This window comes from Oncorhynchus gorbuscha, unplaced genomic scaffold, assembly GCF_021184085.1.
Source record: "Oncorhynchus gorbuscha isolate QuinsamMale2020 ecotype Even-year unplaced genomic scaffold, OgorEven_v1.0 Un_scaffold_3113, whole genome shotgun sequence".
Classification (NCBI taxonomy): domain Eukaryota; kingdom Metazoa; phylum Chordata; class Actinopteri; order Salmoniformes; family Salmonidae; genus Oncorhynchus; species Oncorhynchus gorbuscha.
In genome coordinates this window covers 1-25,517 of record NW_025747451.1, presented here as the reverse complement: position 1 = coordinate 25,517, position 25,517 = coordinate 1, and the positions used below count along the sequence as shown (strand labels likewise).

At 49.4% G+C, this 25,517-nt stretch overlaps 1 protein-coding gene across 1 annotated transcript in view; it reads left to right on the top strand.

Moving 5' to 3' along the window:
• The window catches only part of LOC124027342 (tripeptidyl-peptidase 2-like), a gene marked incomplete at its 5' end in the record, with an annotated part of 45,078 nt that extends 24,924 nt beyond the window's left edge, over nucleotides 1-20,154 (top strand). The window contains 9 exon segments of the mRNA XM_046339790.1: nucleotides 2,848-3,019; nucleotides 3,193-3,350; nucleotides 5,298-5,374; nucleotides 7,133-7,239; nucleotides 8,300-8,454; nucleotides 14,234-14,350; nucleotides 14,921-15,021; nucleotides 16,873-16,969; nucleotides 19,978-20,154. Of these exon segments, the coding sequence (XP_046195746.1) occupies nucleotides 2,848-3,019; nucleotides 3,193-3,350; nucleotides 5,298-5,374; nucleotides 7,133-7,239; nucleotides 8,300-8,454; nucleotides 14,234-14,350; nucleotides 14,921-15,021; nucleotides 16,873-16,969; nucleotides 19,978-20,139 (1,146 nt within the window).
• Between the last annotated feature and the right edge of the window lie 5,363 nt (nucleotides 20,155-25,517).

Here is a 25,517-nt window from a genome sequence, read left to right as displayed (position 1 = left end):
GAGAACTAGTGTCTACTGTATAGTGGAGAACTAGTGTCTACTGTATAGTGGAGAACTAGTGTCTATAGTGGAGAACTAGTGTCTACTGTATAGTGGAGAACTAGTGTCTACTGTATAGTGGAGAACTAGTGTCTACTGTATAGTGGAGAACTAGTGTCTACTGTATAGTGGAGAACTAGTGTCTACTCTATAGTGGAGAACTAGTGTCTACTCTATAGTGGAGAACTAGTGTCTACTCTATAGTGGAGAACTAGTGTCTACTGTATAGTGGAGAACTAGTGTCTACTGTATAGTGGAGAACTAGTGTCTACTCTATAGTGGAGAACTAGTGTCTACTCTATAGTGGAGAACTAGTGTCTACTGTATAGTGGAGAACTAGTGTCTACTGTATAGTGGAGAACTAGTGTCTACTGTATAGTGGAGAACTAGTGTTTGTCTACTGTATAGTGGAGAACTAGTGTCTACTGTATAGTGGAGAACTAGTGTCTATTGTATAGTGGAGAACTAGTGTTTGTCTACTCTATAGTGGAGAACTAGTGTCTACTCTATAGTGGAGAACTAGTGTCTACTCTATAGTGGAGAACTAGTGTCTACTGTATAGTGGAGAACTAGTGTCTACTGTATAGTGGAGAACTAGTGTCTACTCTATAGTGGAGAACTAGTGTCTACTCTATAGTGGAGAACTAGTGTCTACTCTATAGTGGAGAACTAGTGTCTACTCTATAGTGGAGAACTAGTGTCTACTCTATAGTGGAGAACTAGTGTCTACTCTATAGTGGAGAACTAGTGTCTACTGTATAGTGGAGAACTAGTGTCTACTGTATAGTGGAGAACTAGTGTCTACTGTATAGTGGAGAACTAGTGTCTACTGTATAGTGGAGAACTAGTGTCTACTGTATAGTGGAGAACTAGTGTCTACTGTATAGTGGAGAACTAGTGTCTACTGTATAGTGGAGAACTAGTGTCTACTGTATAGTGGAGAACTAGTGTCTACTGTATAGTGGAGAACTAGTGTCTACTGTATAGTGGAGAACTAGTGTCTACTGTATAGTGGAGAACTAGTGTCTACTGTATAGTGGAGAACTAGTGTCTACTGTATAGTGGAGAACTAGTGTCTACTGTATAGTGGAGAACTAGTGTCTACTGTATAGTGGAGAACTAGTGTCTACTGTATAGTGGAGAACTAGTGTCTACTGTATAGTGGAGAACTAGTGTCTACTGTATAGTGGAGAACTAGTGTCTACTGTATAGTGGAGAACTAGTGTCTACTGTATAGTGGAGAACTAGTGTCTACTGTATAGTGGAGAACTAGTGTCTACTGTATAGTGGAGAACTAGTGTCTACTGTATAGTGGAGAACTAGTGTCTACTGTATAGTGGAGAACTAGTGTCTACTGTATAGTGGAGAACTAGTGTCTACTCTATAGTGGAGAACTAGTGTCTACTCTATAGTGGAGAACTAGTGTCTACTCTATAGTGGAGAACTAGTGTCTACTGTATAGTGGAGAACTAGTGTCTATAGTGGAGAACTAGTGTCTATAGTGGAGAACTAGTGTCTATAGTGGAGAACTAGTGTCTACTGTATAGTGGAGAACTAGTGTCTATAGTGGAGAACTAGTGTCTATAGTGGAGAACTAGTGTCTATAGTGGAGAACTAGTGTCTATAGTGGAGAACTAGTGTCTACTGTATAGTGGAGAACTAGTGTCTACTGTATAGTGGAGAACTAGTGTCTACTCTATAGTGGAGAACTAGTGTCTACTGTATAGTGGAGAACTAGTGTCTACTGTATAGTGGAGAACTAGTGTCTACTGTATAGTGGAGAACTAGTGTTTGTCTACTCTATAGTGGAGAACTAGTGTTTGTCTACTCTATAGTGGAGAACTAGTGTTTGTCTACTCTATAGTGGAGAACTAGTGTTTGTCTACTCTATAGTGGAGAACTAGTAACTAGTGTCTACTGTATAGTGGAGAACTAGTGTCTACTCTATAGTGGAGAACTAGTGTCTACTCTATAGTGGAGAACTAGTGTCTACTCTATAGTGGAGAACTAGTGTCTACTGTATAGTGGAGAACTAGTGTTTGTCTACTGTATAGTGGAGAACTAGTGTCTACTGTATAGTGGAGAACTAGTGTCTACTGTATAGTGGAGAACTAGTGTCTACTGTATAGTGGAGAACTAGTGTCTACTGTATAGTGGAGAACTAGTGTCTACTGTATAGTGGAGAACTAGTGTTTGTCTACTCTATAGTGGAGAACTAGTGTCTACTCTATAGTGGAGAACTAGTGTCTACTCTATAGTGGAGAACTAGTGTCTACTCTATAGTGGAGAACTAGTGTCTACTGTATAGTGGAGAACTAGTGTCTACTGTATAGTGGAGAACTAGTGTCTACTCTATAGTGGAGAACTAGTGTCTACTGTATAGTGGAGAACTAGTGTTTGTCTACTCTATAGTGGAGAACTAGTGTCTACTCTATAGTGGAGAACTAGTGTCTACTGTATAGTGGAGAACTAGTGTTTGTCTACTCTATAGTGGAGAACTAGTGTTTGTCTACTCTATAGTGGAGAACTAGTGTCTACTCTATAGTGGAGAACTAGTGTCTACTGTATAGTGGAGAACTAGTGTCTACTCTATAGTGGAGAACTAGTGTCTACTGTATAGTGGAGAACTAGTGTTTGTCTACTCTATAGTGGAGAACTAGTGTCTACTGTATAGTGGAGAACTAGTGTCTACTGTATAGTGGAGAACTAGTGTCTACTGTATAGTGGAGAACTAGTGTCTACTGTATAGTGGAGAACTAGTGTCTACTGTATAGTGGAATTTAACTGGTTTCTCTGTGCTTTTTACAGGTGGACAGAGCTGTAGACTACCTGACCCAGCATGCCTCTCTCCCCACCGCTAACCTGGGCTTCACTGTTACCGTGGGAACGCAGCGAGGCATCTACCTCCGAGACCCCACCCAGGTCCTGTCCCCCTCCGACCACGGGGTCGGCATCGAACCTGTTTTCCCCGAAAATACCGGTATTACACACACACACACACACACACACACACACACACACACACACACACACACACACACACACACACACACACACACACACACACACACACACACACACACACACACACTGCGTGATTGGTCTGTCCTCTTTAGTTCTATTAATTGGTCCATTCTACTTCCTGTTTGACAGAGAACACGGAGCGTATTTCTCTGCAACTGCACCTGGCCCTGACATGCTCCGCCTCCTGGGTGCAGTGTCCCTCCCACCTGGAGCTCATGAACCAGTGTCGTCATGTCAACGTCAGAGTCGATCCCCTGGGGCTCCGAGAGGGACTGCATTATACTGAGGTACGGAGAGGAGAGAGGAACTGGTTTATACTGAGGTACGGAGAGGAGAGAGAGAGGGACTGGTTTATACTGAGGTACGGAGAGGAGAGAGGGACTGCATTATACTGAGGTACGGAGAGGAGAGACTGGTTTATACTGAGGTACGGAGAGGAGAGAGGGACTGGTTTATACTGAGGTACGGAGAGGAGAGAGGGACTGGTTTATACTGAGGTACGGAGAGGAGAGAGGGACTGGTTTATCCTGAGGTACGGAGAGGAGAGAGGGACTGGTTTATACTGAGGTACGGAGAGGAGAGAGGGACTGGTTTATACTGAGGTACGGAGAGGAGAGAGAGCGGGACTGGTTTATACTGAGGTACGGAGAGGAGAGAGGGACTGGTCTATCCTGAGGTACGGAGAGGAGAGAGGGACTGGTTTATCCTGAGGTACGGAGAGGAGAGAGGGACTGGTTTATCCTGAGGTACGGAGAGGAGAGAGGGACTGGTTTATACTGAGGTACGGAGAGGAGAGAGGGACTGGTTTATACTGAGGTACGGAGAGGAGAGAGGGACTGGTTTATCCTGAGGTACGGAGAGGAGAGAGGGACTGGTTTATACTGAGGTACGGAGAGGAGAGAGGGACTGGTTTATACTGAGGTACGGAGAGGAGAGAGGGACTGGTTTATACTGAGGTACGGAGAGGAGAGAGAGAGGGACTGGTTTATACTGAGGTACGGAGAGGAGAGAGGGACTGGTTTATACTGAGGTACGGAGAGGAGAGAGAGAGGGACTGGTTTATACTGAGGTACGGAGAGGAGAGAGGGACTGGTTTATCCTGAGGTACGGAGAGGAGAGAGGGACTGGTTTATCCTGAGGTACGGAGAGGAGAGAGGGACTGGTTTATACTGAGGTACGGAGAGGAGAGAGGGACTGGTTTATACTGAGGTACGGAGAGGAGAGAGGGACTGGTTTATACTGAGGTACGGAGAGGAGAGAGGGACTGGTTTATCCTGAGGTACGGAGAGGAGAGAGGGACTGGTTTATCCTGAGGTACGGAGAGGAGAGAGGGACTGGTTTATCCTGAGGTACGGAGGAGAGAGGGACTGGTTTATACTGAGGTACGGAGAGGAGAGATGGGGACTGCATTATACTGAGGTACGGAGAGGAGAGAGGGACTGGTTTATACTGAGGTACGGAGAGGAGAGATGGACTGGTTTATACTGAGGTACGGAGAGGAGAGAGGGACTGGTTTATACTGAGGTACGGAGAGGAGAGAGGGACTGGTTTATACTGAGGTACGGAGAGGAGAGAGGGACTGGTTTATACTGAGGTACGGAGAGGAGAGAGAGGGACTGCATTATACTGAGGTACGGAGAGGAGAGAGGAACTGGTTTATACTGAGGTACGGAGAGGAGAGAGGAACTGGTTTATACTGAGGTACGGAGAGGAGAGAGGAACTGGTTTATACTGAGGTACGGAGAGGAGAGAGGAACTGGTTTATACTGAGGTACGGAGAGGAGAGAGGGACTGGTTTATACTGCGGTACGGAGAGGAGAGAGGGAGGATCTGGTTTATACTGAGGTACGGAGAGGAGAGAGGGAGGATCTGGTTTATACTGAGGTACGGAGAGGAGAGAGGGACTGGTTTATACTGAGGTACGGAGAGGAGAGAGGGACTGGTTTATACTGAGGTACGGAGAGGAGAGAGGGACTGGTTTATACTGAGGTACGGAGAGGAGAGAGGGACTGGTTTATCCTGAGGTACGGAGAGGAGAGAGGGACTGGTTTATACTGAGGTACGGAGAGGAGAGAGGGAGGAGGATGTCCAGTATTTAATCCAGTATTGAACCTGTTTCAGGAAGAGAGAGAGAGGAGGATGTCTGGTATTTAATCCTATTGAACCTGTTTCAGGAAGAGAGAGAGAGGAGGATGTCCAGTATTTAATCCAGTATTGGACCTGTTGTGTTTCAGGTGTGTGGTTATGACACAGCGTCCCCCAGCTCTGGCCCTCTGTTCAGAGTCCCCATAACGGTTATCATCCCAACCAAGTAAGACCACGACTTCTGTACAACACAATCAATACTTCTGTTCAACACAATCAATACTTCTGTTCAACACAATCAATACTTCTGTTCAACACAATCAATACTTCTGTTCAACACAATCAATACTTCTGTACAACACAATCAATACTTCTGTACAATCAATACTTCTGTACAATCAATACTTCTGTTCAACACAATCAATACTTCTGTACAAGACAATCAATACTTCTGTTCAACACAATCAATACTTCTGTTCAACACAATCAATACTTCTGTTCAACACAATCAATACTTCTGTACAACACAATCAATACTTCTGTACAATCAATACTTCTGTGAAACCCAATCAATACTTCTGTGTGTGACCGTTGTTTGTTTAGGAGTGATTGGTAGGTTTGGGCGGTATACCGCATGTACCTGGGGGGTATCAGGAAACGACGTGGTTTTTCAATACCTGTTGAAACTATATTTATTATTTATAAATATTATTATTATAAACTATATTTATATTGTAGATGTTTATTAAAACATTGTTATGTTGTATCTACTTTTAAATGACCTGCAGTCAACTGTTGTACGTTGTGCGTCAGGTGATCTAATTTACGGGTCATTCACAAACTAAATGTTTTTACCAGCTAGATATCTTACAACTATTAAAGTGAAACTGTTTAAAATGTGTTGAGTTCAGTAGCTAGTTAGCTATCTAGCTACGTGTTTAGCTTCTTTCTAAATGGGATTTTACATGTACTTGTTAGCATTGCTAACCTTCAGACTACAGAAACTCCAATGGGATTTACATGTACATGTTAGCATTGCTAACCTTCAGGCTACAGAAACTCCAATGGGATTTTACATGTACTTGTTAGCATTGCTAACTTTCAGACTACAGAAATTCCAGTGGGATTTTACATGTACTTGTTAGCATTGCTAACCTTCAGGCTACAGAAACTCCAATGGTATTTTACATGTACATGTTAGCATTGCTAACCTTCAGGCTACAGAAACTCCAATGGGATTTTACATGTACTTGTTAGCATTGCTAACCTTCAGACTACAGAAACTTCAATGGGATTTTACATGTACATGTTAGCATTGCTAAACTTCAGACTACAGAAACTCCAATGGGATTTTACATGTACTTGTTAGCATTGCTAACCTTCAGACTACAGAAACTCCAATGGGATTTGAAAATAAATAGCACCCCCTTGTGTTTAATGCCGGTATTACCGGATATCCCGGTATGTTACAGTCAGTTTGACAATCTGAATACCGCCCCAAGCCTATTGAATGGTGTTGTGTTGTCCTGAGTACGGTATGTCCCCTGTCTCTCTGCTCTAGTCTAGTGAATGGTCTTGTCCTGAGTACGGTATGTCTCTCTGCTCTAGTCTAGTGAATGGTGTTGTGTTGTCCTGAGTACGGTATGTCCTCTGTGTCTCTGTAGAGTTCCTGAGGGCCACAGTCAGGAGGTTCTCTTGTCCCCTGTCTCTCTGTACAGATGTCACAGATGTCCCCTGTCTCTCTGTAGAGTTCCTGAGGGCCACAGTCAGGAGGTTCTCTTCACAGATGTCCCCTGTCTCTCTGTAGAGTTCCTGAGGGCCACAGTCAGGAGGTTCTCTTCACAGATGTCCCCTGTGTCTCTGTAGAGTTCCTGAGGGCCACAGTCAGGAGGTTCTGTTCACAGATGTCCCCTGTGTCTCTGTAGAGTTCCTGAGGGCCACAGTCAGGAGGTTCTGTTCACAGATGTCCCCTGTGTCTCTGTAGAGTTCCTGAGGGCCACAGTCAGGAGGTTCTCTTCACAGATGTCCACTTCAGACCAGGACAGATTCGACGACACTTCATCACGGTTCCACGGGGAGCCTCCTGGGCAGGTGTGTGTGTGTGAGATATATATATATATATATGATGGGTAATATTCTCCGTATCGCCCAAAAGAAAGATTTGTCAAATGTATCTCACCTCTTTTTGCCCCCCTTCTCCATCTCCTCTCTCTCTCCCCCCCCCTCCATCTCTCTCTCTCTCTCCATCTCTCTCCCCTCTCCATCTCTCTCCTCTCTCTCCCCTCTCTCTCTCCTCTCTCCATCTCGCTCTCTTTTCCCCCTCTCCATCTCTCTCTCTCCATCTCGCTCTCTTTCCCCCTCTCCATCTCTCTCCCCTCTCCATCTCTCTCCCCCTCCATCTTTCTCCCATCTCCATCTCTCTCCCCTCTCCATCTCTCTCCCCCTCCATCTCTCTCCCCTCTCCATCTCTCTCCCCTCTCCATCTCTCTCCCCTCTCCATCTCTCTCCCCATCTCCTCCCCATCTCTCCCCCCTCCATCTCTCTCCCCTCTCCATCTCTCTCCCCTCTCCATCTCTCTCTCTCCATCTCTCTCCCCTCTCCATCTCTCTCCCCTCTCCATCTCTCTCCCCTCTCCATCTCTCTCCCTCCCTCTCTCCATCTCCATCTCCCTCCTCCCATCTCTCTCCCCCTCTCCATCTCTCTCCCCTCTCCATCTCTCTCCCCCCCTCTCCATCTCTCTCCCTCCCCTCCCATCTCTCCGTCTCCCCCCCTCTCCATCTCTCTCCTCCCCCCTCTCCATCTCTCTCCTCCCCCTCTCCATCTCTCTCCTCCCCCTCTCCATCTCTCTCCTCCCCCTCTCCATCTCTCTCCTCCCCCTCTCCATCTCTCTCCTCCCCCTCTCCAGAGAGCTCAGAACCAACTCTCCCTCTCCGTCTCCTCCCGTCTCTCTCCCTCTCCGTCTCTCCCCCTCTCCGTCTCTCTCCCCTCTCCGTCTCTCTCCCCTCAGTCAGTCTCTCCCCTCTCTCCCTCTCCCCTCTCCTCTCTCTCCCCTCTCCGTCTCTCTCCCCCTCCCCATCTCTCTCCCCCCTCTCCATCTCTCTCCCCTCTCTCCATCTCTCTCCCCTCTCCGTCTCCCCCTTCCCCCCTCCAGAGATAACATTGACGTCTCAGAGCGGGGACGTGTCCTCTAAGTTTGTCCTCCATGCGGTCCACCTGGTGAAGCAGAGAGCTTACAGAACCAACGAGTTCTACAAGTTCTCCTCTCTGCTGGAGAAGAGCTCCCTGACTGAAGCTTTCCCTGTCCTGGTACTGACTCTCACTCAATCAATCAGTCAATCAGTCAATCAGTCAATCAGTCATTCAGTCAGTCACTCAATCAATCAGTCACTCACTCAGTCAATCACTCAGTCAGTCACTCAATCAGTCACTCAGTCAGTCAGTCACTCAGTCACTCAGTCAGTCAATCAGTCAGTCATTCAGTCAATCAGTCAGTCAGTCAGTCAGTCATTCAGTCAGTCAATCAATCAGTCAATCAGTCAGTCATTCAATCAGTCATTCAATCAGTCAGTCATTCATTCAGTCAGTCAGTCAGTCATTCAATCAGTCAGTCAATCAGTCAGCTAGTCAGTCAGTCAGTCAGTCAATCAGTCATTCAATCAGTCATTCAATCAGTCAGTCATTCAGTCAGTCAATCAGTCATTCAATCAGTCAGTCAATCAGTCAGTCAATCAATCAGTCAATCAGTCAACCAATCAATCCCAGTATATATTTCATAAGAAATGCAGTCAACAATATGCGTGTAAACAATAGGGCTCCCCGACTAAAAAAAAAAAACGTTTTTGTTTTGGTCGACCGAGTCGTCGTCTGTTCTTTCGACCAATCGATTGGTAGAAATGTTCAAATGTTTTTCCATTTCTAGGAACATCCTGTTTGAATGGGATCAGCTATAGGTACAGTACCTGGTACTGTAGGCTACTGAGCCTGTCTGATGCTGCGATTAAAACTGAAGACACACAAATTAGGGAGCAAGAGATCAATATAGGAGAAAATAACCTGTTCCCTGCCCCTCCTCCTCCCGCTGCCGTTAGGCTCCGGAAGTTACCATCACGCTCCTGAGTTACCGTGAGGCTCCGGAGGTTAGGCTCCGTCCGGAGGTTACCGTTAGGCTCCGTCCGGAGGTTACCGTTAGGCTCCGTCCGGAGGTTACCGTTAGGCTCCGTCCGGAGGTTACCGTTAGGCTCCGTCCGGAGGTTACCGTTAGGCTCCGTCCGGAGGTTACCGTGAGGCTCCGTCCGGGAGGTTACCGTGAGGCTCCGTCCGGGAGGTTACCGTGAGGCTCCGTCCGGAGGTTACCGTGAGGCTCCGTCCGGAGGTTACCGTGAGGCTCCGTCCGGAGGTTACCGTGAGGCTCCGTCCGGAGGTTACCGTGAGGCTCCGTCCGGAGGTTACCGTGAGGCTCCGTCCGGAGGTTACCGTGAGGCTCCGTCCGGAGGTTACCGTGAGGCTCCGTCCGGAGGTTACCGTGAGGCTCCGTCCGGAGGTTACCGTGAGGCTCCGTCCGGAGGTTACCGTGAGGCTCCGTCCGGAGGTTACCGTCAGGCTCCGTCCGAGTTGCCGTCAGGCTCCCGTGTTACCGTCAGGCTCCGGGAGGTTACCGTCAGGCTCCGTAGGTTACCGTCAGGCTCCGTAGGTTACCGTCAGGCTCTAGTTACCGTCAGGCTCCCGTAGTTGCCGTCAGGCTCCCGTAGTTGCCGTCAGGCTCCCGTAGTTGCCGTCAGGCTCTAGTTGCCGTCAGGCTCTAGTTGCCGTCAGGCTCTAGTTGCCGTCAGGCTCTAGTTGCCGGAGGCTCTAGTTGCCGTCAGGCTCTAGTTGCCGGAGGCTCTAGGCTCTAGTTGCCGTCAGGCTCTAGTTGCCGTCAGGCTCTAGTTGCCGTCAGGCTCTAGTTGCCGTCAGGCTCTAGTTGCCGTCAGGCTCTAGTTGCCGTCAGGCTCTAGTTGCCGTCAGGCTCTAGTTGCCGTCAGGCTCCGTAGTTGCCGTCAGGCTCCCGTAGTTGCCGTCAGGCTCTAGTTGCCGTCAGGCTCTAGTTGCCGTCAGGCTCTAGTTGCCGTCAGGCTCTAGTTGCCGTCAGGCTCTAGTTGCCGTCAGGCTCTAGTTGCCGTCAGGCTCCCGTAGTTGCCGTCAGGCTCCCGTAGTTGCCGTCAGGCTCCGTCAGGCTCTTGCCGTCAGGCTCCGTAGTTGCCGTCAGGCTCCCGTAGTTGCCGTCAGGCTCCCGTAGGCCGTCAGGCTCTAGTTGCCGTCAGGCTCTAGTTGCCGTCAGGCTCTAGTTGCCGTCAGGCTCCGTCAGGCTCCCGTAGTTGCCGTCAGGCTCTAGTTGCCGTCAGGCTCCCGTAGTTGCCGTCAGGCTCCCGTAGTTGCCGTCAGGCTCTAGTTACCGTCAGGCTCTAGTTGCCGTCAGGCTCTAGTTGCCGTCAGGCTCTAGTTGCCGTCAGGCTCCCGTAGTTGCCGTCAGGCTCTAGTTGCCGTCAGGCTCTAGTTGCCGTCAGGCTCTAGTTGCCGTCAGGCTCTAGTTGCCGTCAGGCTCTAGTTGCCGTCAGGCTTCCGTAGTTGCCGTCAGGCTCTAGTTACCGTCAGGCTCTAGTTGCCGTCAGGCTCTAGTTGCCGTCAGGCTCTAGTTGCCGTCAGGCTCTAGTTGCCGTCAGGCTCTAGTTGCCGTCAGGCTCCCGTAGTTGCCGTCAGGCTCCCGTAGTTGCCGTCAGGCTCTAGTTGCCGTCAGGCTCTAGTTGCCGTCAGGCTCTAGTTGCCGTCAGGCTCTAGTTGCCGTCAGGCTCCCGTAGTTGCCGTCAGGCTCCCGTAGTTGCCGTCAGGCTCTAGTTGCCGTCAGGCTCCCGTAGTTGCCGTCAGGCTCCCGTAGTTGCCGTCAGGCTCTAGTTACCGTCAGGCTCTAGTTGCCGTCAGGCTCTAGTTGCCGTCAGGCTCTAGTTGCCGTCAGGCTCCCGTAGTTGCCGTCAGGCTCTAGTTGCCGTCAGGCTCTAGTTGCCGTCAGGCTCTAGTTGCCGTCAGGCTCTAGTTGCCGTCAGGCTCTAGTTGCCGTCAGGCTCTAGTTGCCGTCAGGCTTCCGTAGTTGCCGTCAGGCTCTAGTTACCGTCAGGCTCTAGTTGCCGTCAGGCTCTAGTTGCCGTCAGGCTCTAGTTGCCGTCAGGCTTCCGTAGTTGCCGTCAGGCTCTAGTTGCCGTCAGGCTTCCGTAGTTGCCGTCAGGCTTCCGTAGTTACCGTCAGGCTCTAGTTGCCGTCAGGCTCTAGTTGCCGTCAGGCTCTAGTTGCCGTCAGGCTTCCGTAGTTGCCGTCAGGCTCTAGTTGCCGTCAGGCTCTAGTTGCCGTCAGGCTCTAGTTGCCGTCAGGCTCTAGTTACCGTCAGGCTCTAGTTGCCGTCAGGCTCTAGTTGCCGTCAGGCTCTAGTTGCCGTCAGGCTCTAGTTGCCGTCAGGCTCTAGTTACCGTCAGGCTCTAGTTGCCGTCAGGCTCTAGTTGCCGTCAGGCTCTAGTTGCCGTCAGGCTCTAGTTGCCGTCAGGCTCTAGTTGCCGTCAGGCTCTAGTTGCCGTCAGGCTCTAGTTGCCGTCAGGCTCTAGTTGCCGTCAGGCTCTAGTTGCCGTCAGGCTCCCGTAGTTGCCGTCAGGCTCTAGTTACCGTCAGGCTCTAGTTGCCGTCAGGCTCTAGTTGCCGTCAGGCTCTAGTTGCCGTCAGGCTCTAGCCGTCAGGCTCCCGTAGTTGCCGTCAGGCTCTAGTTGCCGTCAGGCTCTAGTTGCCGTCAGGCTCTAGTTGCCGTCAGGCTCTAGTTGCCGTCAGGCTCTAGTTACCGTCAGGCTCTAGTTGCCGTCAGGCTCTAGTTGCCGTCAGGCTCTAGTTGCCGTCAGGCTCTAGTTGCCGTCAGGCTCTAGTTGCCGTCAGGCTCTAGTTACCGTCAGGCTCCCGTAGTTGCCGTCAGGCTCTAGTTGCCGTCAGGCTCCCGTAGTTACCGTCAGGCTCCCGTAGTTGCCGTCAGGCTCCCGTAGTTGCCGTCAGGCTCCCGTAGTTGCCGTCAGGCTCCCGTAGTTGCCGTCAGGCTCCCGTAGTTGCCTGTAACTGGCTACACCAGCGGTTGGCAGCCTTTTCCATGTGGATTGCCAAGTTACCGTTTCTACTGATCTGCAATATGATTTATGTAATAGTTTCATTTTAATTTATAATAACGTCTTCGTTTCTCAAATGATACAAACCTGAAAAGTAACTTCTATTCCCATTTACCAACTATGTAAAAACAGCCGACATGAAACCAACAAATAAAAACCAGCCCACAGATAGAAAATAACCTGATTAAAAATACCTCTCCTATAAATCACATTGTCTACACATGGCCTGTCTGCAAGGAACTAGAAACATTGTATCAACTACTAATCTGATAAACATACTGTAACTCTCCTATAAATCACATTGTCTACACATGGCCTGTCTGCAAGGAACTAGAAACATTGTATCAACTATTAACCTGATAAACATAACTCTCCTATAAAACACATTGTCTACACATGGCCTGTCTGCAATGGACTAGAAACATTGTATCAACTACTAATCTGATAAACATAACTCTCCTATAAATCACATTGTCTACTCATGGCCTGTCTGCAATGGACTAGAAACATTGTATCAACTATTAACTTAGTCTCACGCTTTGGGCCATTGATCTCCAGACACACAGCTGGAGGCTATTTGCACCAGTAATGAGCAGTAATCAGGTAGGTCTAATTTACACCAGGGATGAGCGGTAATCAGGTAGTCTGTAGGTCTACTTCTATGTGTAATCAGGGTCAGGATGGATTAGTCCACTCAGACACACCTCCACAATGGATTAGTCCACTCAGACAGGCCTCTACAATGGATTAGTCCACTCAGACAGGCCTCTACAATGGATTAGTCCACTGAGACAGGCCTCTACAATGGATTAGTCCACTGAGACAGACCTCTATAATGGATCAGTCCACTCAGACAGACCTCTATAATGGATTAGTCCACTGAGACAGGCCTCTATAATGGATTAGTCCACTCTGACAGGCCTCTATAATGGATTAGTCCACTCTGACAGGCCTCTACAATGGATTAGTCCACTGAGACAGGCTTCTATAATGGATTAGTCCACTCAGACTCTACTGAGACAGGCGTCTGATCGACTAAAAAGATCTCGGTCGACCAACAGCCTATCGACCAATCAAATGACCAGGGGACTAAATGATGCTGTTTTGACTGAGTGTCTCTCCTCTCTAGTCAGGGAGGACAGTAGAGTTATGTGATGCTGTTTTGACTGAGTGTCTCCTCTCTAGTCAGGGAGGACAGTAGAGTTATGTGATGCTGTTTTGACTGAGTGTCTCTCCTCTCTAGTCAGGGAGGACAGTAGAGTTATGTGATGCTGTTTTGACTGAGTGTCTCCTCTCTAGTCAGGGAGGACAGTAGAGTTATGTGTCTCTGTGATGCTGTTTTGACTGAGTGTCTCTCCTCTCTAGTCAGGGAGGACAGTAGAGTTATGTGATGCTGTTTTGACTGAGTGTCTCCTCTCTAGTCAGGGAGGACAGTAGAGTTATGTGTCTCTGTGATGCTGTTTTGACTGAGTGTCTCCTCTCTAGTCGGGGAGGACCGTAGAGGTATGTGATGCTGTTTTGACTGAGTGTCTCTCCTCTCTAGTCGGGGAGGACAGTAGAGTTATGTGTCTCTGTGATGCTGTTTTGACTGAGTGTCTCCTCTCTAGTCGTGGAGGACAGTAGAGGTATGTGATGCTGTTTTGACTGAGTGTCTCCTCTCTAGTCGGGGAGGACAGTAGAGTTATGTGTCTCTGTGATGCTGTTTTGACTGAGTGTCTCCTCTCTAGTCGGGGAGGACAGTAGAGTTATGTGTCTCTGTGATGCTGTTTTGACTGAGTGTCTCCTCTCTAGTCGGGGAGGACAGTAGAGTTATGTGTCTCTGTGATGCTGTTTTGACTGAGTGTCTCCTCTCTAGTCGGGGAGGACAGTAGAGTTATGTGTCTCTGTGATGCTGTTTTGACTGAGTGTCTCCTCTCTAGTCGGGGAGGACCGTAGAGGTATGTGTCGCCCGGTGGTGGGCCAGCCTTGGTGACGTCACCGTTGACTACAGTATCTCCTTCCACGGCCTGACCACCTCACCCTCACCTCTACACATAGTGAGTATATACACCTCACCCTCACCTCTACGATGACATCACAATACCCCACGATGACATCACAATACCCCACGATGACATCACAATATCCCATAATGACAAAGCAAGAACAGGTTTTTAGAACAATTTGCAAATATATAATAAACATAAATACTTTATTTACATAAGTGTTCAGACCCTTTTCTATGAGACTCCAAATTGAGCTCAGGTGCATCCTGTTTCCATTGATCATCCTTGAGATGTTTCTACAACTTTATTGGAGTCCACCTGTGGTAAGTTCAATAGGATTGGACAGGATTTGGAAAGGCAGACACCTGTCTATATAAGGTCCCACTGATGAGTCAGAACAAAAACCAAGTTATGAGGTCGAAGGAATGTCATCGCGGGGTATTGTGATGTCATCGCGGGGTATTGTGATGTCATCGCGGGGTATTGTGATGTCATCGCTGGGTATTGTGTTATTATTAATTATAGGACGTACCACAGCACACTCCTCTGTGTTGTGGGACGTGTCGTACCAGTTTTACGACCAAAAGTCCTTTTCTGACTCATGATTTTTGTCTCACCCAGCATGCATCAGACGGCGTGACTAGTTTTGAGGTGTCCTCTCCCCTGAGGTACGAGGATGTTTCTCCCGTCATCACCCTGAAGACTTGGGTCCAGCCGCTCAGGTACAAAACTAAAGAAATACACCCACCCACCCACACCTCCCATCATCACCCTGAAGACTTGGGTCCTACCCTACCTAAACTAAAGAGTTACATTAGGGTTACATTAGTCACGTTTCTCCCAGGGTCACTCTGAAGATCTGTGTGCAGCCACACTGGGACATATGTCTCCAAATACAACCCCCTACCTACCCCTCTACCCCCTACCTACCCCTCTACCCCCTACCTACCCCTCTACCCACCACCTACAGTCTGATATATATACCAGGTTACATTAGTCACTAATCTGGTCAGCTTCGTGATTAACTTCTGTGTTCAAACGTGTTCGTTTTTGTGAGGAAACTCTCAGCTCCTCCATCCTCTCAGAAGGAAACTCAGCTTCTCCGTCTCCATCCTCTCAGAAGGAAACTCTCAGCTTCTCCATCCTCTCAGAAGGAAACTCTCACCTTCTCCATCCTCTCAGAAGGAAACTCTCAGCGTCTCCATCCTCTCAGAAGGAAACTCTCAGCTTCTCCGTCTCATCCTCTCAGAAGGAAACTCTCACCTTCTCCATCCTCTCAGAAGGAAACTCTCACCTTCTCCATCCTCTCAGAAGGAAACTCTCAGCGTCTCCATCCTCTCAGAAGGAAACTCTCAGCTTCTCCATCCTCTCAGAAGGAAACTCTCAGCGTCTCCATCCTCTCAGAAGGAAACTCTCAGCGTCTCCATCCTCTCAGAAGGAAACTCTCAGCTTCTCCATCCTCTCAGAAGGAAACTCTCAGCGTCTCCATCCTCTCAGAAGGAAACTCTCAGCTTCTCCATCCTCTCAGAAGGAAACTCTCAGCTTCTCCATCCTCTCAGAAGGAAACTCTCAGCGTCTCCATCCTCTCAGAAGGAAACTCTCAGCTTCTCCGTCTCATCCTCTCAGAAGGAAACTCTCAGCTTCTACTTCTCCGTCCTCTCAGAAGGAAACTCTCAGCTTCTCCATCCTCTCAGAAGGAAACTCTCAGCGTCTCCATCCTCTCAGAAGGAAACTCTCAGCTTCTCCGTCTCATCCTCTCAGAAGGAAACTCTCAGCTTCTACTTCTCCATCCTCTCAGAAGGAAACTCTCACCTTCTCCATCCTCTCAGAAGGAAACTCTCAGCTTCTCCGTCTCATCCTCTCAGAAGGAAACTCTCAGCTTCTACTTCTCCATCCTCTCAGAAGGAAACTCTCACCTTCTCCATCCTCTCAGAAGGAAGTTCTCAGCCCCCCCTCCTTCCTTTCCGGTCCATGTGGGCACACAGACCAGGCGCTGGGGACACAGCCGTGTATCTATCCCCAAGCATCCCATCTAGTCCTGACAGATCGTCTCAGTGTACAGTGTCTAACCCACAGCATCTATCCCCAAGCATCCCATCTAGTCCTGACAGATCGTCTCAGTGTACAGTGTCTAACCCACAGCATCTATCCCCAAGCATCCCATCAATCCCCAAGCATCCCATCTACCCCCAAGCATCCCATCTACCCCCAAGCATCCCATCTACCCCCAAGCATCCCATCTATCCCCAAGCATCCCACCTAGTCCTGACAGATCGTCTCAGTGTACAGAGTCTAACCCACAGCATCTATCCCCAAGCATCCCAAGCATCCCATCTATCTCCAAGCATCCCATCTATCCCCAAGCATCCCATCTATCCCCAAGCATCCCATCTATCCCCAAGCATCCCATCTATCCCCAAGCATCCCATCTATCCCCAAGCATCCCATCTATCCCCAAGCATCCCATCTATCCCCAAGCATCCCATCTATTCCCAAGCATCCCATCTATCCCCAAGCATCCCATCTATCCCCAAGCATCCCATCTAACTCTGTCTGTTTCCTGCTTCTTCCAGACCTCTGAGTTCTAAGATCAAGGCTCTGGGTCACAGAGATGTCCTCCCCAACAACAGACAGCTCTACGAAATCATCCTCACCTACAGCTTCCACCAGGTGAGAGTGTCTAGGTCGTATTATACACCTCTGTTTGGTGTGTGACCCCTCTCCCTCTCTACCCCTCTACCCCTCTACCCCTCTACCTCTCTACCTCTCTACCTCTCTACCTCTCTACCCCTCTACCCCTCTACCCCTCTACCTCTCTACCTCTCTACCTCTCTCCCTCTCTACCTCTCTACCTCTCTACCTCTATCCCTCTATCCCTCTCTACCTCTCTACCTCTCTACCCCTCTACCCCTCTACCTCTCTACCTCTCTACCTCTCTACCTCTATCCCTCTCTACCTCTCTACCTCTCTACCTCTCTACCCCTCTACCTCTCTACCCCTCTACCTCTCTACCTCTCTACCCCTCTACCCCTCTACCTCTCTCCCTCTATCCCTCTATCCCTCTATCCCTCTCTACCTCTCTCCCTCTCTACCCCTCTACCCCTCTACCTCTCTACCTCTCTCCCCAGCTGTCCAGTACTGTCTGACCCCTCTACCTCTCTACCTCTCTACCTCTGTCCCTCTCTACCTCTCTCCCCAGCTGTCCAGTACTGTGACCTCTCTACCTCTCTCCCTCTCCCCAGCTGTCCAGTACTGTCTGACCTCTCTACCTCTCTCCCCAGCTGTCCAGTACTGTCTGACCTCTCTTCCTCTCTCCCCAGCTGTCCAGTACTGTCTGACCTCTCTACCTCTCTACCTCTCTACCTCTCTACCTCTCTCCCCAGCTGTCCAGTACTGTCTGACCTCTCTTCCTCTCTCCCCAGCTGTCCAGTACTGTCTGACCTCTCTACCTCTCTACCTCTCTCCCCAGCTGTCCAGTACTGTCTGACCTCTCTACCCCTCTACCTCTCTACCTCTCTCCCCAGCTGTCCAGTACTGTCTGACCCCTCTACCTCTCTCCCCAGCTGTCCAGTACTGTCTGACCTCTCTATCTCTCTCCCCAGCTGTCCAGTACTGTGTGTGTGACCTCTCTACCTCTCTACCCAGCTGTCCAGTACTGTCTGACCTCTCTACCTCTCTCCCCAGCTGTCCAGTACTGTCTGACCTCTCTACCTCTCTACCTCTCTCCAGTACTGTGTGTGTGACCTCTCTACCTCTCTCCCCAGATGTCCAGTACTGTCTGACCTCTCTACCTCTCTCCCCAGCTGTCCAGTACTGTCTGACCTCTCTACCTCTCTACCTCTCTCCCCAGCTGCCCAGTACTGTCTGACCTCTCTACCTCTCTCCCCAGCTGTCCAGTACTGTGTGTGTGACCTCTCTACCTCTCTCCCCAGCTGTCCAGTACTGTGTGTGTGACCTCTCTACCTCTCTCCCCAGCTGTCCAGTACTGTGTGTGTGACCTCTACCTCTCTACCTCTCTCCCCAGCTGTCCAGTACTGTCTGACCCCTCTACCTCTCTCCCCAGCTGTCCAGTACTGTCTGACCTCTCTACCTCTCTCCCCAGCTGTCCAGTACTGTCTGACCCCTCTACCCCTCTACCTCTCTACCTCTCTCCCCAGCTGTCCAGTACTGTGTGTGTGAACTCTCTACCTCTCTCCCCAGCTGTCCAGTACTGTCTGACCTCTCTACCTCTCTCCCCAGCTGTCCAGTACTGTCTGACCCCTCTACCCCTCTACCTCTCTACCTCTCTCCCCAGCTGTCCAGTACTGTGTGTGTGAACTCTCTACCTCTCTCCCCAGCTGTCCAGTACTGTCTGACCTCTCTACCTCTCTCCCCAGCTGTCCAGTACTGTCTGACCTCTCTACCTGTCTCCCTCTCTCCCCAGCTGTCCAGTACTGTGTGTCTGACCTCTCTACCTCTCTCCCCAGCTGTCCAGTACTGTCTGACCTCTCTACCTCTCTCCCCAGCTGTCCAGTACTGTCTGACCTCTCTACCTCTCTACCCAGCTGTCCAGTACTGTCTGACCTCTCTACCCCTCTACCCAGCTGTCCAGTACTGTCTGACCTCTCTACCTCTCTCCCCAGCTGTCCAGTACTGTCTGACCTCTCTACCTCTCTACCCCTCTCCCCAGCTGTCCAGTACTGTCTGACCTCTCTACCTCTCTCCCTCTCTACCTCTCTACCTCTCTCCTCAGCTGTCCAGTACTGTCTGACCTCTCTACCTCTCTACCTCTCTCCCCAGCTGTCCAGTACTGTGTGTGTGACCTCTCTACCTCTCTATCTCTCTCCCCAGCTGTCCAGTACTGTGTGTATGACCTCTCTACCTCTCTACCTCTCTCCCCAGCTGTCCAGTACTGTCTGACCCCTCTACCTCTCTCCCCAGCTGTCCAGTACTGTGTGTCTGACCCCTCTACCTCTCTCCCCAGCTGTCCAGTACTGTCTGACCTCTCTACCTCTCTCCCCAGCTGTCCAGTACTGTGTGTGTGACCTCTCTACCTCTCTCCCCAGCTGTCCAGTACTGTCTGACCTCTCTACCTCTCTACCCAGCTGTCCAGTACTGTCTGACCTCTCTACCTGTCTCCCTCTCTCCCCAGCTGTCCAGTACTGTGTGTCTGACCTCTCTACCTCTCTCCCCAGCTGTCCAGTACTGTCTGACCTCTCTACCTCTCTACCCAGCTGTCCAGTACTGTCTGACCTCTCTACCTCTCTACCCAGCTGTCCAGTACTGTCTGACCTCTCTACCCCTCTACCCAGCTGTCCAGTACTGTCTGACCTCTCTACCTCTCACCCCAGCTGTCCAGTACTGTCTGACCTCTCTACCTCTCTACCTCTCTCCCCAGCTGTCCAGTACTGTCTGACCTCTCTACCTCTCTACCTCTCTCCCCAGCTGTCCAGTACTGTCTGACCTCTCTACCTCTCTACCTCTCTCCCCAGCTGTCCAGTACTGTCTGACCTCTCTACCTCTCTCCCCAGCTGTCCAGTACTGTCTGACCTCTCTACCTCTCTCCCCAGCTGTCCAGTACTGTCTGACTTCTCTACCTCTCTCCCCAGCTGTCCAGTACTGTCTGACCTCTCTACCTCTCTACCTCTCTCCCCAGCTGTCCAGTACTGTGTGTGTGACCTCTCTACCTCTCTCCCCAGCCTAAGTCAGGTGAGGTGACCCCCAGCTGTCCAGTCCTGTGTGACCAGTTGTATGAATCAGAGTTTGACTCTCAGCTCTGGATGCTGTTTGACCAGAACAAGAGACTGTTGGGCTCTGGAGACGCCTACCCACACCAGGTAGTAACCACAACACAACCATGATATAACCACAACACAACCATGATACAACCATGATATAACCACAACACAACCATAATACAACCATGATATAACCACAACACAACCATGATATAACCACAACACAACCATGATATAACCACAACACAACCATGATACAACCACAACACAACCATGATACAACCATAATACAACCACAACACAACCAGAACAAGAGACTGTTGGGCTCTGGAGACGCCTACCCACACCAGGTAGTAACCACAACACAACCATGATATAACCACAACACAACCATAATATAACCATGACATAACCACAACACAACCATGATATAACCATAATACAACCATGATATAACCATAATACAACCATAATATAACCATGACATAACCACAACACAACCATGATATAACCACAATACAACCATGATATAACCATAATACAACCATCATATAACCATGAAATAACCACAACACAACCATGATATAACCACAACACAACCATGATATAACCACAACACAACCATGATATAACCATAATACAACCATGATATAACTACAATATAACCATGATATAACCATAATATAACCATGATATAACCATAATATAACCATGATATAACCACAACACAACCATGATATAACTATAATACAACCATGATATAACCACAATACAACCATGATATAACCACAATACAACCATGATATAACCACAACACAACCACGATACAACCACAACACAACCACGATACAACCACAACACAACCACGATACAACCACAACACAACCACGATACAACCACAACACAACCACGATACAACCACAACACAACCACGATACAACCACAACACAACCACAACACAACCATGATATAACCACAACACAACCACGATACAACCACAACACAACCACGATACAACCACAACACAACCACGATACAACCACAACACAACCACGATACAACCACAACACAACCACGATACAACCACAACACAACCACAACACAACCATGATATAACCACAATACAACCATGATATAACCACAATACAACCATGATATAACCACAACACAACCACGATACAACCACAACACAACCACGATACAACCACAACACAACCACGATACAACCACAACACAACCACGATACAACCACAACACAACCACGATACAACCACAACACAACCACGATACAACCACAACACAACCACGATACAACCACAACACAACCACGATACAACCACAACACAACCACGATACAACCACAACACAACCACGATACAACCACAACACAACCACAACACAACCATGATATAACCACAATACAACCATGATATAACCACAATACAACCATGATATAACCACAACACAACCACGATACAACCACAACACAACCACGATACAACCACAACACAACCACGATACAACCACAACACAACCACGATACAACCACAACACAACCACGATACAACCACAACACAACCACAACACAACCATGATATAACCACAACACAACCACGATACAACCACAACACAACCACAACACAACCATGATATAACCACAACACAACCACGATACAACCACAACACAACCACGATACAACCACAACACAACCACGATACAACCACAACCGGAACCGTAGTTTCCGGTTCCGGTTGGAGCGAGTGGTCGCATCTGCACGTCGCTCCAACGGGTAGTATAACTTTTTCATTATATTTCATTATATCACAACGGTTTGATTTGTCTTATCTTAGCAATTTCTTCTCAGCTAGCTACATAGCCGTCTTTGTATCAAAAGATAATTGCGTAATTATCGTATTTCGCCGTCCTAACGTAGTCTTCACTAGTCTTCACTAGCCAGCTAGCTAACGTCCACTGATTAGCTGCACTGGAGAAACTGTTACACTCAACTGAACGACTTGATTAGTTTAGTGTCAGCTAGCTACATAGCTGTCTTTGCTGTCTTCGTATCATCTTATCATCGTATCCAAGATAATTGTGTTGTTTAGGTTTAGAGTGTGTAGTCTTAGAGTGATTATCTTAATTTACCGAGGTTAGCTAGCCAGCTATTTGTCGTCCTTAACGTAGGTGACTCTGCTAGCTAGCCAACAGCTAGCCAACGCTAGCCAACGCCTTCTGTATAGAACTCAACTACCCGGTCGCATTCACAGGTTGTATCACATTTTCACTTCATTTTCATTACAGTACAACGGTTTGATTTGTTTGATCGTAGCTAGCTACTTAGCTAGCTACATAGCCGTCTTTGTATCAAAGATAATTGTGTAGTCTAGAGCGATTTTCTAGGTTCGCTAGCCATCTATTGTCGTTCTTTTAACGCAACGTAACGTAAACAACACTGCTAGCTAGCCTGCTAGCCCCCGAATAGCAACACTGCAGAAACTATTACACTCAACGGAACGACTGATTAGTGTAGTGTCAACAACGCACCCACTGCCAGCTGGCCTACTTCAGCAGTACTGTATCATTTTAATCATTTTAGTCAATAAGATTCTTGCTACGTAGCTTAACTTTCTGAACATTCGAGACGTGTAGTCCACTTGTCATTCCAATCTCCTTTGCATTAGCGTAGCCTCTTCTGTAGCCTGTCAACTATGTGTCGGTTTATCCCTGTTCTCTCCTCTCTGCACAGACCATACAAACGCTCCTCACCGCGTGGCCGCGGCCACCCTACTCTGGTGGTCCCAGCGCGCACGACCCACGTGGAGTTCCAGGTCTCCGGTAGCCTCTGGAACTGCCAATCTGCGGTCAACAAGGCAGAGTTCATCTCAGCCCATGCCTCCCTCCAGTCCTCGACTTCTTGGCCCTGACGGAAACATGGATCACCACAGACAACACTGCTACTCCTACTGCTCTCTCTCGTCCGCCCACGTGTTCTCGCACACCCCGAGAGCGTCCTGGTCAGCGGGGTGGTGGCACCGGGATCCTCATCTCTCCCAAGTGGTCATTCTCTCTTTCTCCCTTACCCATCTGTCTATCGCCTCCTTTGAATTCCATGCTGTCACAGTCACTAGCCCTTTCAAGCTTAATATCCTTATCATTTATCGCCTCCAGGTTCCCTCGGAGAGTTCATCAATGAGCTTGATGCCTTGATAAGCTCCTTTCCTGAGGACGGCTCACCTCTCACAGTTCTGGGCGACTTTAACCTCCCCACGTCTACCTTTGACTCTTTCCTCTCTGCCTCCTTCTTTCCACTCCTCTCCTCTTTGACCTCACCCTCTCACCTTCCCCCTACTCACAAGGCAGGCAATACGCTCGACCTCATCTTTACTAGATGCTGTTCTTCCACTAACCTCATTGCAACTCCCTCCAAGTCTCCGACCACTGCCTTGTATCCTTTTCCCTCTCGCTCTCATCCAACACCTCCCACACTGCCCCTACTCGGATGGTATCGCGCCCCCAACCTTCGCTCTCTCCCCGCTACTCTCTCTCTTCCATCCTATCATCTCTTCCCTCCGCTCAAACCTTCTCCCACCTATCTCCTGATTCTGCCTCCTCAACCCTCCTCTCCTCCCTCTCTGCATCCCTTGACTCTCTATGTCCCCTATCCTCCAGGCCGGCTCGGTCCTCCCCTCCCGCTCCGTGGCTCGATGACTCATTGCGAGCTCACAGAACAGGGCTCCGGGCAGCCGAGCGGAAATGGAGGAAAACTCGCCTCCCTGCGGACCTGGCATCCTTTCACTCCCTCCTCTCTACATTTTCCTCCTCTGTCTCTGCTGCTAAAGCCACTTTCTACCACGCTAAATTCCAAGCTTCTGCCTCTAACCCTAGGAAGCTCTTTGCCACCTTCTCCTCCCTCCTGAATCCTCCGCCCCTCCCCCCTCCTCCCTCTCTGCAGATGACTTCGTCAACCATTTTGAAAAGAAGGTCGACGACATCCGATCCTCGTTTGCTAAGTCAAACGACACCGCTGGTTCTGCTCACACTGCCCTACCCTATGCTCTGACCTCTTTCTCCCCTCTCTCTCCAGATGAAATCTCGCGTCTTGTGACGGCCGGCCGCCCAACAACCTGCCCGCTTGACCCTATCCCTCCTCTCTTCTCCAGACCATTTCCGGAGACCTTCTCCCTTACCTCACCTCGCTCATCAACTCATCCCTGACCGTTGGCTACGTCCCTTCCGTCTTCAAGAGAGCGAGAGTTGCACCCCTTCTGAAAAAACCTACACTCTCTCGATCCCTCCGATGTCAACAATTACAGACCAGTATCCCTTCTTTCTTTTCTCTCCAAAACTCTTGAACGTGCCGTCCTTGGCCAGCTCTCCCGCTATCTCTCTGAATGACCTTCTTGATCCAAATCAGTCAGGTTTCAAGACTAGTCATTCAACTGAGACTGCTCTCCTCTGTATCACGGAGGCGCTCCGCACTGCTAAAGCTAACTCTCTCTCCTCTGCTCTCATCCTTCTAGATCTATCGGCTGCCTTCGATACTGTGAACCATCAGATCCTCCTCTCCACCCTCTCCGAGTTGGGCATCTCCGGCGCGGCCCACGCTTGGATTGCGTCCTACCTGACAGGTCGCTCCTACCAGGTGGCGTGGCGAGAATCTGTCTCCTCACCACGCGCTCTCACCACTGGTGTCCCCCAGGGCTCTGTTCTTGGCCCTCTCCTATTCTCGCTATACACCAAGTCACTTGGCTCTGTCATAACCTCACATGGTCTCTCTTATCATTGCTATGCAGACGACACACAATTAATCTTCTCCTTTCCCCCTTCTGATGACCAGGTGGCGACCGCATCTCTGCATGTCTGGCAGACATATCAGTGTGGATGACGGATCACCACCTCAAGCTGAACCTCGGCAAGACGGAGCTGCTCTTCCTCCCGGGGAAGGACTGCCCGTTCCATGATCTCGCCATCACGGTTGACAACTCCACTGTGTCCTCCTCACGTCACCCCGCTCCTCCGTTCTCTCCACTGGCTTCCAGTTGAAGCTCGCATCCGCTACAAGACCATGGTGCTTGCCTACGGAGCTGTGAGGGGAACGGCACCTCAGTACCTCCAGGCTCTGATCAGGCCCTACACCCAAACAAGGGCACTGCGTTCATCCACCTCTGGCCTGCTCGCCTCCCTACCACTGAGGAAGTACAGCTCCCGCTCAGCCCAGTCAAAACTGTTCGCTGCCCTGGCCCCCCAATGGTGGAACAAACTCCCTCACGACGCCAGGACAGCGGAGTCAATCACCACCTTCCGGAGACACCTGAAACCCCACCTCTTTAAGGAATACCTAGGATAGGTTAAGTAATCCCTCTCACCCCACCCCCTAAGTTTTAGATGCACTATTGTTAAGTGACTGTCCCACTGGATGTCATAAGGTGAATGCACCAATTTGTAAGTCGCTCTGGATAAGAGCGTCTGCTAAATGACTTAAATGTAAATGTAAATGTAA